Source organism: Diabrotica undecimpunctata, chromosome 6, assembly GCF_040954645.1.
Source record: "Diabrotica undecimpunctata isolate CICGRU chromosome 6, icDiaUnde3, whole genome shotgun sequence".
In the NCBI taxonomy this organism is placed as follows: Eukaryota; Metazoa; Arthropoda; class Insecta; order Coleoptera; family Chrysomelidae; genus Diabrotica; species Diabrotica undecimpunctata.
In genome coordinates, this window is record NC_092808.1 from 47,569,056 (window position 1) to 47,582,793 (window position 13,738).

General features: G+C 33.9%; 1 protein-coding gene across 1 annotated transcript in view; it reads left to right on the forward strand.

Moving 5' to 3' along the window:
• Window positions 1–13,602, forward strand: part of LOC140442646 (KICSTOR complex protein kaptin-like) — a 43,320-nt gene extending 29,718 nt beyond the window's left edge. The window contains exons 6-8 of the mRNA XM_072533645.1: window positions 4,471–4,606; window positions 6,523–6,681; window positions 13,390–13,602. Coding sequence (XP_072389746.1) covers window positions 4,471–4,606; window positions 6,523–6,681; window positions 13,390–13,476 — 382 coding nt within the window. The 3' untranslated portion in view covers window positions 13,477–13,602. The remainder of the gene's footprint in view (window positions 1–4,470; window positions 4,607–6,522; window positions 6,682–13,389) is intronic.
• Window positions 13,603–13,738: the final 136 nt, after the last annotated feature.

Consider the following 13,738-nt stretch of genomic DNA (forward strand, 5'->3'; position numbering starts at 1 on the left):
CTGAGTGTATGTTTCTTGTGGTCTGAGACTGATGCATCTTGTGAAGTGTCTTTGTATAATTCTAAGCAGTAATTTTTCCATGTCTCTGCAATATTCTCTATATCGGTTTTTACTTCTCTACTATGGTCTTGAATGGCTTAAACTCTCGGGCCAAATATTTAACTTTTTTAAATAGTTCATGGCGGTTTGCATGTTGCTCCAGTTCTTGACACACTTTATTTATGTGGTTGTTTTTATCTGTGGTGCACATATATTTTATTCTTCTGTTTAGTTCCGCCATTTCTTGAGCGTGGATTCCTATTTTGTGGTATGTTGTAGCATATCTATTCGTTTTTCCACTAATTCTAAAGTTTTCCCTGACGTCCGTTCTTTTGGATTTTACACGGTGTGCACTCTTTTTCCGCTGAATATATCCAGCTTTTCAATTCCATGTTTTATTTATGTCTCCTAATATTTTTGTGGTTTTTCTTTGTTTATCAGTTTTATCTGGAATTCTTCTGCATTATTAACCCTTAGCTGTTTTGTCTGATGTATTTTTCTACTTGTATGTAGTTTGAGCCTGTAGTTCGTTTTAGCAGTTAATGATCTGATCCATATTATGATCCAGGCATAGCTTTTACATTTAAGGAGGTTCATCTCTCTAAATGTACTACTAAATCTACTTTGGACTATTACTATTATATAAGCAACTTATTCCTTACTACTAAGATCGGATAATAAACTAAGTAGAATAAATCTGAATTACGTATCCTATCTGTTTGGTTGTGATAGATTTAAACATGACAAGTTTTACACAAGAGAAATTTATTGTATTTTGGACTTTTTATTCACTTTCTATACTTATATCAGTCAGTTTTTTGTAGAATTAAATTATATTATTTAAATTCAACTTGGCTGGACAACCGCCAAACCATGGTCTTGCCATGTCTGGTAGGCTAGTGCTGGATACTAGCAGAGGGCACGAGACGAAGTTTCTCTTTCTGTTGACATAGGCCACGCCTTTTTTTATCTACCAGTCCAAATAGTTGTAGATGTTACCTAAATCTACTGTTGCCAGTAAGCCTACTGATCGCCAAATAGCATGTCCTACGGTTAATTAAGACGAGGTGAGTTGTGAGACGCATGAAAGTCTTCACGACATGGGGCCTAGCATGCAATCTCTAGCGCGCGAGTCCTGCAAGCTACGCGAGAAAAGTTACTTAGAACAAACTATTCCGACTAGTAGTGTAGGCCACTCCAATCACAGGTTCAGGTTCTAGAGGCAGAATGGACGAGCCCCGTCTTCTAGTACATCGGTCCGTTCGATATGCTCTACACCTGAGTGTCCCGGTACCCATTTCAAGTTGACCTTGTTGAGTAGATAGAGTTATTCCTATCAAGGCCTGCCCTATCAACTAGCACCTGAGCACAAACCGCGAAGATCTGAGCCACAAAGACTGATATAGAGGAATCGCGAGCCTGGTTTGACTTACGTCTCTTTCACGCCCGTATACTCCCAACTCTGTCCGCTCAGAGAACTCAAAATCGAGAGTCATGATGTTCTGTTATCTGGAAAATACAGGACAGTATTCGCGTCCAAATATGGTAATGACCAAAAATCTGAAAAAATTCATGAATATATATTTTAAGGCTTAAAAACACTGAATATTTTTCAGATTTTTTGGATCAAAATTGAGCTCATGAAAAATATTTGAATTTTTCAAAAAAAAAATCTAGGATATTAAGGTAATTTTTGGAAAACTTTTAAATAATTTTTTCTCGAGTATTTTTTCCGTTCTTTTGAATGACACTGTTTGACTTGCTATGTTCTCTCCAGAAAATCCTCAAAATTCGAAAAGCTCATTTTTTTGGTGTTTTCCCTGTGTTTTTAGCACATAAACTCAACTGAATGTCAATAAATATCGATTTTCGATATATTTTATTGCTTATAGCGTGATCAGGTTTGTCATTTTCATGCCAGAACATACTCAAAATACTACAACCCCCTTTTTTGATATTTTCCCATGTTTTTCACACATAACCTCAACTGCGTGTGAATGAAGAACGATTTGTCATCTATCTTTTTTTCGTCGACGTTTTTTCTAATAGCAGTATCATGTTGGCCCTTTTCAGACTGAAGCATACTCTAAATTTGAAAAAACTGCATTTCTGCATTTTTCGGTGATTTTTTTTTTTTCGTATTTTAAACACATAACATTTAAATGTGACAAATACCGATTTTTGTCCACCTCTCCCCTTTATCCGAGCAATTATCATTTAAATATTATATTTTATTAATATAAAATAATTATATATTTATTAAGAAATGTTAATTGATGAGGTTTTGGTAGCAGAGGGTTTTTTGTGACAACATTCACATTTGATTGGTAGAAAACGGCTGGATGAGAGGGATATTTGTGCGTTCTGATTGGTTTAGAAAATATAGATAAAGGTTTCACGGGTCGGTGTGAGTCCTACCTGAAATGGTATTGAATTGACTGGTCCTGAATTGGTATTTTCTTTTGAAGACGCGGAGACGACACTACAGTTTTTCTGATACGACGGTGCTAATTAGCAGAGTTTTCAAAAAGTAAATTTTGTGAAAAGTTGTATTTTGTGTTTGTGGAAAAAGTTCCAACTGTGGTAGCAGGCAAAAGAAGTTGAAGAAATATATGACATACTGTAAGTAAAAAACCAGGTGTATAGTTTATATTTGACCAAGTAGATCAGTTGAGATATCCTTGTGTCGGAAGAGAAGGAGTTTTTCGTGGACTTAGTAGGTTGAGTGAGGAGTTAGGCAAAGATTAATGCTGTTGTAGAATTGTTTTATCGAAAACGATAGTACGATCGAGGTGGACAGGTCACAATCGAAGGAGAATAAGGTGGAGTCAGCCGCTTTGAAAACAAAAGGTTAGTTTTGTCATTTAATTAAAAGAGACTATTAACCACGACCATCTATTTAGATTAAAGTTATTTGTTTTTAATTGTGTGTTTTTCTTAATTCAAATTTAAAGTAAATATAAAATTTTTTAGTCACTAGTGAAGAAGTAAATGAACGAATAAAATAAGAGGTTTTTGATTTGGATATTAAGTTTATTTAATTTTTTATTGATAATTTTGGATGTATGATTTGATGGATGCTTGATTTTTCATTATTCTGATAATTGTGTATAGTATATTTTTTATTTGGTATTCTAAAATTATAATACTTAATTTATTTTGAAATTTATTTTGAAAATATTGTGAGTCAATACTCACAATCTTAAGTAGTTTTTATTTTAAAGTTGGTGGATTTTGGGCTACCGGTTTCAAGGCTTACAATATTTGCCCCATCATCAGGCCCCAGTACGTTATTTTTATATGAACAAATTGAGTGAGCAACTATTCCTTAAGGGGAAGGTGATTCTCAGAAGTACCTTAGTTTATAAGCTTTCCTGTATTTGATCCTGTATTTCCAGGGGATTTCAATTTAATACATATACAAGGGGATTTCAAAATATATATCAAGGAAAATGCAAATGCTACAATTTCATAGTTTTTTTTTTGTACATTTATTGTCCTATTGTCTTCTCTTTCTTCAAGGGAACCTATAAAAATACTTTGAAGCCACGTTTTTTGTTAAATGGTAAGTAAAAGAAGCCCTGAGATATCTAAAAATGGCCAATATGACCCTGATTTTAGAAAAAAAACGGAAATAATAGATCAAAACTTCCCATGCAGTTGAGGTTATGTACTAAAAACATGGGGGAAATATAAAAAAAACAGGATTTGTCGTATTTTGAGCATGTTCTGGCCTGAAAGTAGCAAACCCGATCGCGCTATTAGAAAAAAATAATAATCAAAAATCTTTATTTATTGACATACAGTTGAGTTTATGTGCTAAAAACATGGAGAAAATCCAAAAAAAAAAACGGTTTTTTTTAGAACTTCGAGGATGTTTCGGAGAGAAAAATGGCAAATCTAACCCCGCCATTCAAACGAACGGAAAAACTACAAGAAATAAAATGATTTATAAGTTTATTTACTAAAACCTAAAAAAAATTTTCCTAAGCTCAATTTTGATCCAAAAAATCTGAAAAAAATCACAATGTTTTTGGGTATTAAAATGTATTCCGATTTTTAAAGCAACCAAAGGCTCGCTCAGATTTTTTTTTTTTTTTTCGAAAAACATATTTTGCGATAGGGGACAACTGAGGTCTCTTAGGGAGCTAAAATTTCGGCTAAAGGGGTTTCTAAATATGTACTTTCGAGAGTTAAATCCCTTTTTTTTTCATAGGATTTAATTTTCTTTCCATAGGAACATTCTACAAAATATTAGAAAATATAAAAAAAAGATAGTGCATCATTCCATGAATTTTTTTGACATATACCTTTTCTTGTGTCCACTACTGGTCTTTATTAAGTGTGGCTTTCATCAATTTTATAAAAAAATTTGAAACGATGTTACTAAATATAAAATATTTTTTATTAATTCATGCCTTTTTATTTTAGCGATGTGTTAGAATATGGACTTACTAATTATTCAACTTTACCAAGATTGAGTAGTTTTAGTATGCTAACATGTTGTGAGGTTAACGATATCGATTTTGATGGTAAAAAAGAAATTCTAGTGGGAACCAATTCAGAGGTATTTATTTAAATAATATATTTATTTACCATATATAGTATAGTATTTACCATATACATATATACCAGGTATGCGGTCTGTTGTATATTTGTAAATAAAACTCCTTTTTTTTCTTTACGTCTCTATAGTAAACTTATAGAATTACTCTATAGTAACTCTATAGAATTACGAGTGTTTTAAACATTTCCATGTTCAAAACTGTACTGACAGACAATATCACTTATGTGTAGAATTAGTGATTAAAAACACAAACAAACATAAAAAATACAAGTCTATATTTAACAAACAATAGAAGTAGTCAGTTTTATACATGTTAAAAATATACTGGATTGTTAAAATGTTTTATTGTTTATACAGTAAAATTAATTTAAATTATTTAGAATATTACAGTAGATATTGCTGAACTGTCCCGTGTTAACCTTGTAATTTATTGACTCTTTTTCTTTATTGATGTGTTACATTTCAAAAAATAATCTTTTATTGTTACTATTTTCTTACCTTAAAACCCTGACATTTGGGTAGTGAAAATGGTGCCCTGTTTCCCAGTTTTTAAATGTGGTCAACTGCCGCAAATCTTTCTTTTTTGTACAGTCACTTTTGTGTTGTTGGTTGAACAATAACTCATTTAAAGAATTGAAGGACGAAGGACCACCAGCCAAGGGCTGGAATGAAAAACAGATTAAACACTAACTTATATTAATGCTAAGATTAAATAGCGATTTCTGATAGCTGTCCGGAAGCACATGTGATATGGGATATTTCACTACACTTTTCATTGGGGCTATTTTCACTATAGCATATAATTACAAGTAGAATTGCTTAGCGAAATGTCGTTTCTATGTTCAAAGCGAACTACTGTCAACACTGCTGGTTTGAATAAATGAAGTGTTTATATGAAAATTATAACTGCGGTTTTAGGAAACACTGATTACTATAAATGATTGGCTTGATAATATTTATGAATAATAATGTTATGCGACCTACTTAGTTACAAATATAATACATTAATAAGCGAAGCGAGTATTTTGCGAGCTAGCGATTTCAGCTTACTAGATTTTGTGACTGACTTTGGTAATAGCTTTTTCTCAACTAACTCTGATAACATCCAAATTATATAGGCAGGTAGCAGCGGGCTCTTTTCCCAAGAAGTACCGTTAAATATATTTATAAGAATTGCTATATCAGCATGGCTGAAAATTTATATCGAGTGGAATGGAATTTCACCAGTTTTATTATTCTCTGTTTGGGCCATTATGAAGTTTGACCGACATAACAACTTTGACAATCCGAACAAGGCAACTTAGTAACTTAACAAAATAATGATAGATTGGTATCAATAGCCACCACAATCTGGAAGATATTTAAAAATTGTTTTTCAAATCATACGACTCATTAAAAGTTTAATACAGTAATTACAATGAAAAATAGGGTAAGGCATATAAGAGACGAAAAGTTTATGAACGGAAACTTAAACTTACTATTAAACATCTTTGAAAATAATGGATATCCAAAACATCCTCAAAAAACTGATATTTAACCACTAATTGCAATCAATTCAATATAAAAAACTGCCATTTAACCCCTTATGTGACTAGATTATTTAAACAACAAGGGTGTTACATTTAAAAAAAGAGCCGATGACGTCATCACTGTAATGTGTATCACCTTGTATAATGAAATTTTATTGTAAAATGTAGAACATTAAATGTAAAAATCGACGTGTTTTAGATTTTTTTAAAAAGGCTTTTCATTTAGGAAATATTGAATTTATTCCATACTTTACGGACACACTGTATATCTATATATATATATATATATATATATATATATATATATATATATATATATATATATATATATATATATATACAGCCCAATTCGATCTACAGCCTAATTTGAATTTTTCTGTGTTTTAGGAAATATTGCTATATAAACGAGATTTGGAAAATGTTTGGTGGTTAGAAGAAATAAAGAAAGTGACTGGTCCCGTATTGGGGATTAAATGTATAGATATGACAGGAGATGGTGTCAAAGATTTAGTTATTCAATCAATGAGGGGAGTACAAGTTTTACAGGTTAGTATTGTATACATTATTTTTAATAGCAAAACCTACACACTTTGTTTTCTTATATATTTAAATCGAAAGACCGCGCTGAAAACTTTATTAATAAAAAAAAATAAAGCGTCAATTCTTACGCAATTTACTTGGAAGACATCTACTATTGTTTTATGTCCAGGATGTGAAATTTAACAGTGTTCTTATGCTTCAAAAATAAGGCATTCCAACTTCTGTAATTGACATTCTCATTTACAAAATACTATAATGATATTTTGTACAATAGATTAAAATATGAATCGAGTCAATTACAAAGTCTTCAAGTTCTTTAAAACTCTATTTCCTGCACAGCTGTTGTATCCATGCCATTCCTGCCAAGTTGTTCTATTGTTTTTGTTGCTGCTGCAGGCCTCAGCCAGCTTAACACATTCAAGGTTCTAATATCCAGGTCTTTTTTCTTTGGTTTCAATATTCAGGTCTTTTCTGTTCTTCGTCGTATTCCATCGTATTCCAAGGTACCTCTAACTCTCTTTTCGGAGAACTATCCCAAAGAAATATGAAAAAAAAATCAACAGTCAAAATGAATTTAGAAGATTTTTTGTTATACGAAATAGAATGTTGTGTTCTGTCATGGAATTTAAGCTAATAAATGAAAGAATTTGTTATGTGAGGCTAAGACAAAAACTGGGTGTTTGGAAAAGTATGTAGTATTTACTTAAATATTTTGCTTTATTGTTCTTAATATTTTAACATATGACCTTATTTAATTTCATATTTTTAATTTATATTTTATTTCATATTTTTAAATTCCTACGGTAAAATTGGCATATTCATAATGTTTGTCAAGTTTAGAGAACCACTTGTCGTTAATTATCCCGAAAGCACAAAACGATTTTAAAGGATCAACTTTCTTGAAACCTTATCTAAATTATTGCACTTCTTAAAATGGGGATGTATAGGTTATTTTGTAACAAAAGCCAGAGATGACAGCTTTATTTTGTTAATCCATCTAAGTGAGAGGGTTCGTCTCTACTCCAAGAACTAGGCAGAAGTTAACAATAACTCGAGATGAGCGCATCTATACTATAGCATCAAAGAATTCTTTCTTTCCCGTCGCGATTCCCGCGACTCGTTTCGATGTTGTCCTCGCTACCTGCCAATTACTCATTTCAACAAATGGAAAGTGCGATTCTCCTCCGAATTGATGATTTATGAGTTATGCCAATCAATTTTTTATTATTTACAATCATATATTTTATTTCAGTTTTTGCTATTTTAATTAATTAACCAGCAATTTCAACACTTCCTACTTAATGTCTGGGCAACATCTCGAAGCTATCGGTTCATGCACCAAGCGAAGAAAAGGCCGATTCAACTAAAGATCTCTGATCTTTGACCATGTGGAAACCATTTTGGAAATCTATGACCATTTGGAGACGTTTCTTTTAGGTTTGAATAATATGTGACACTTCTTATGGGCCGTTTAGTTTAAGTATTACTCAAGCAGATTTATTACAATTATTTACCTCCCCCTATCACCCTTGTCAGCAAAAGTAAGCAAAGCCTTCCTCTCCCCATGTTAAAGAATCATTGTTATATACATTTTTCTTTTAATGTATTCTGTTTTTTTACTTATTCATGAGTAGCGTTTGTAATTCTAAATTCTAGTCTGGCACAGGTAGCCCTTACTCTACTCTGGCCAAAAAAAGTTAAGAAACCAGAGGGTACCACGAGACAGAATAGGACAGAACAATAGCTCGTAGCTCTCTAATAATTATTATTGGGGAGCTACGATTACCTCTGATCACAAAAATATAAAGATATTAACAACAGAATACAAAGAGGCAATCGCTGTTGTTATGTGCTAAATAATGAAATCTAAAAATGTATTTTTCTCGTCGTAAAAAATGTATCATTCAGTCATTTGACATATAACGAAAAATTTTAATGCATTTAAAACATGAACGATGATAAAACAAAAAGAGAATCGATTAAAAATCACAGAAGAAAGAATTCTTAGAAAAATATATGGATCGGATCAGGATAATACCACACAGCAATACAGTGAGAATTAATCGGGATTTAAAGGAATTATATAACCAGAAAGATATAATAAAAATAATACAGTCAGAAATATTGAGATGGACTGGCCGTTGGTTGGGAAAAACACAGATGTAGTGGATAGCTAATATTTTTAGACATATTGTAAAGTCAGCGAACACCCACTCCGTGTTGTAGTGCTAGAAAAAGAGTATTGGGCTACTACCAATTAAATTAAATCTGCGATATGGGTTTGTTAGTTATAGTTCTGAGATTTATTAACGCTAATATCAATACTAATTACTTGATTTTTTCAGTTGTCAAACAACCATAATCAATATTTTCTAGTAACAATCGAATACCACCATGGTTTTTAAACAATAGAATCGAATATTTCATTTAATTCATCACTCAGCCAATCTCGTCCACTGCTGTACATAGGTCTCCCTCAGTATCTTCTATTGTTCTCTACACTGGGCCGCTTGTAGCCAGTTTCCAGTTACTCTTTTCACGTCGTCGGTCCATCTAGTCGGTGGTCGTTCTCGGCTTCTTTTACAGGTTCTGGACCTCCATTCCATATTTGTCCTGTCCACCGTCCATCTTGTGTTCTCGCTAAGCGACTCGTCACGTTTCACTTTTGCGTGTTGATTCTTTCGATGACGTCTTGAATGCCTGATTTGTAGGTTTGTTATGCGGTCTCGAAGGCTCACGCATTGCACGTTTCATGGCTCTTTGTGTAACTCTGAGTTTATTTGCGGATCTTTACGTCAGCGTTAAAGTCTCTTTTTCATAAGTTTGTACGGGCAAAGCATATTGGTTATAAATCTTTCGCTTGGGTATATCATCACCGAGCGACCGACGTTTCTTTATTTCCATTTAAAATTGCTCTTACTTCTGAAACTGTAAACGATAAAAGTACTTCAGATCCCTGATTTATGAGAGTGCTTACTCGTGTCGAGTCATGGTCTTTGGCATCACACAGGTCTTTATATAACTCTCTAATTATTTTCACAATGTCCTGTTTATCTTTTGTGACCTTTCCGTCTTTGTCTCTCAGCTTTTATATTTCTTTTTTACTTTGTGTGAATCTTCTTTGTTCTCTTTTACTGTTTAAGTAATTACATTAGGATTATATATTCTTAAATCTTTTCTAATTTCTGCTGAAATTCTTTTATTTAGTTTTCTATATTCAACTTTGTTTCTCTTGTATCTTTGCTATTCTTTTCGCTTTTGTTATCATTTTTCTTGCAAAATTTGAGTTGTGCCTTTTTAACCGAGTCTGCTTACAAACTAAACGGAATATTTTGTAAGACTTTAATGGTATCTTTAAATGGTGTTTTTTTTATCTTCCTGTTTTATTTCCATATGTTTAGTTGTTTACTTAAGTCACAATAAATAATATATAATGCCGTCACCTTGATGCAAGAACTAGGTGTCTCAAACATTTCCAGGTATTAGTTCTAACTGAAACCGATGTAATAAATTTTTTGCGACTATTTTTGTCTATTAGTACCGTATGCTACTATCGACTTAATGGCTCAGCGAACTGGTGGACTCACATCGTTGTGAGTAGGTATATGGTTTGAGCCACATTTTGAAACGCTGGAGTATAAAATCAAAAATGGATCTGCGGCTTTCAATTGGAATTCGCGAGAAAATCGAATTGGCTGATGGATGAAAGATCACGGCTCTGGCGCGTGATTACGCTCACTAAAGGTAAGCGTCTACAGACCCGCATCGGACGGATCGCATCAAAGCTGCAGCGATCAAATTCGCCGACGCGAGTATCAGCAATCGGATTGCTGATGCCACTTCATTCGGATTTTTGTAGTGATTGTACCTGCGGAAAGTGTTTGTGAGAATGGAGGAACGCGATGAAGAACAAGTTGTTATTGCTTGTTTGTTAGCAGAAGAGGAATAACAAGAAAAAAAAATAGAAAAATAAAGTATAATTTCTGGATACACTAAATATTCAAGAAGAGATCGAAACATGGAGAATATCATATACTATTTACTGATTTGTTAAAGGTTGACATCAAGTTCTTCCATTATTTTCGTATGTCTCTAGCTAAATTCAGTATTCTTGTTGACATCCTGAAACTATATTTACTGAGACAGAATACTTCATACAGGGAGGCTGTACTACCTGAAGAAAGGCTTGCTGTGTGAAACATTACACTGCATGTAAACGTTCCGTATTTTTAACATTTTCGTGAAAGGACAGCATACGCAGAGTTTCGCTATTGACACGTGAAGACATCGTTTCATCCATGGGTGAAGGTGGCATTTCGTTAGGTGTAGATGAACGAGAAAACATTTAAAGTTACCGGAGATAGATTGTTTAGAGTATCATGCATGGCTAGTGGGAATTGTTGAGAAATTATTGGAGACAATGGACGAATTCGTGTACCTTCTGATGATAAAGCATCAGCTGGACCCTAGTCTACCTGGCCTTTCGGTATACGACCGTTAGCTAACCACTAGCCCCTACGAGTCGAACACCATTTGACGGTGACGTGTTACATGAAGCAACACAGGGTTCCACCCTCCGCGTAGTACCTGTGTTGCGATACGCACACCCGTCCGTTATCTCCCCGGGGCGGAAAGGTGAACGCAGATCGAGGCTCGACCTCGCACGTTTGACAGGTTGCCGCTAATGAGTTCTCCTCTACCACTCTTAAGTCTCCCAGGTGGGTACGTGCCGTAACCCCACGCCCTTAATGGGGAAAGGGTGTATCAGGGACGCAGCACGTTCAACCCCACCTTGGTTCTGTGGAATGAGAGTAGAATGGTCCCACGAGAGCCTCGTCTCGGATACTGGGAGTATAGACCGGTGACCGTAATGCCGAAGCGGCCTGCATGCGTTTCTTCAAACTCGACACCTCGAACGACGGCTCTCCACCTCTTCATTCCTTCCCGCGAGCCGGACGGAAAATTATTGGAGACAATGGAGGTAACATATATAGAGTGAGTATTACTCCTAGAAGGTGTCGAAGACATCATTTCATGAATGGTTGTGATTATGTTCATAGCAGACGAAGTAAACATTATTGCATTTAAACGAGTAGGTGCCAGAAACATTTCATTTGGAACTCTCTCTCTCTCTTTGACTTGAACCATATGCCATAGGATTAGAATCCGGATTGATTGGAGTTGTCGAAAGTCTCATCTTCACGCTGTTAACCATTTGAAACAATTGAGATTTAATATAAATTTGGTCTTGTAAAGCAAAAGTCTTTATTGTTTTGGCCTACTTCTTCTTGTATTCTTGCCTATTTGTTTCGGGTGTTAGCGACCATCATGGCAATCTGTATTTTGCAAACTGCGGCTCTGAAAATATTTGTGGTTGTTGTGTTGAATTACGTACGTAGATTTTTCAGCCAGGAAATTCTTCACCTTCCTGGTCCCCGTTTTCCTTCTACTTTTTCTTGAAGAATTCATTGCAGCAACCCATATCTTTCGGTGTTCCTCATGATGTAACCAGGTATTCAATTTGGATATTTTTATTGTGGTCAACAATTTTTTTCCTCTTTGCATTTTTAATAAAACGTTCTGGTTAGTTACGTTATTTTGGCCATATTGATGAAAAATTCAAGTAGAAGATAAAAATTTCAATCTGATAAAAAGCATATGGGAAACTGGAGACTGAAACCCAAGAGACTGGGTTATACCAAGGATATGCCCAATACACAAAAAGGTGAGAAAATAAGATGTGAAAAGTATAGAGGCATCGCATTGCTAGAAGTAGTTTACAAAATCTTGACACAAAGTAATAAAGAGAAAAAAGTGTTCAACTATCGGAAATGCTGTAGAAAATACATTTGGAATATTGGCCAGAAAATTTAGAATTTTCGAAAGAAGATTGTCTATGCACCAAAAACACATTGTAAGTGTTGTAATGGCTACATGCTGTTTGCACGAATTTCTAAGAAATGACATATGTCACTGGACAGGAAATGATTTGAACACTTCTATTGCTGAAATGACAGGACTTTAAAACCTAAGGAATATAGGTGGTAATTCACGCACAGATGCTTTAGCAGTCAGAGATAGCTTCAAACGTTACTTTAACTCAGCAGCAGGGTCGGTAGATTGGCAATTGAGGAGAGGTCGGGCTAGAAGGGGCGAAAAATATATAAATAATAAAATAAAATGAAAAAGAAGACTATCTTACCGAATAAAATAAAAATTTACCAACTTACCATTTTGATTTAATGTTTTTCCAATTTCATCCCAGATAGTATCCCTTCTTTATTAGTTCGAATAATTAGGGTGTTTTAAATTATATGTTTTAATATTCTTGAACAACTGTAATTAGCTGTGATGCGTCCATGATGCAAAAACAACGCACATTGATAGGACGATCGTCAAATGCAAATGGCCGACGATGCCATAGATTAGCTCCCACTGGATTCCGTATTCCGTCGTATTCCGTATGACGTCATCGACACGCATCGCAAAAGTTACCTCTCGATACATCAGTGTCGGGGGGTCGGCATTACCGATGAGCGGTTCGTACGGTGCGGATCAGTGGACGCTTACCTTAGTTCATTTCTACCGGGAAGCATTCAAGCGTTATAAATCCCTAAAATATACATTACCAAGAAACAAGTTACCTAATTCTTGCATGAAGGTGCACATAGTTAACACTGTAATTAATGCTAATCTGATGTATTTTATTTTTAGCATGATCAAAATTTTCTTCAAAAAATTTTGCAGAACAAAATCGATAATCTAACAGTTCCTTCAATTTCCGAATTAAACGTGGAATGAACAAAGTTATATTTTTAAATATATATTATGTGTTCCAAATCGAAAGACCAAACAAACAATTTTTTATAGATGTTTATATACTTTATACAATATACTATATTTATAAAAAAATAAATTTATAAAATAAATAATACTATATTAAAAGTTTTTTTTTTTACAGAAGACAATTATTTGGCAGAGGTTAAGAGAAAGTTAAGAGGTTAATAAAAATCTGGATTCAAACCAGGAAACACAATGTAAATGTAAAAGATTAGTAGAAAGA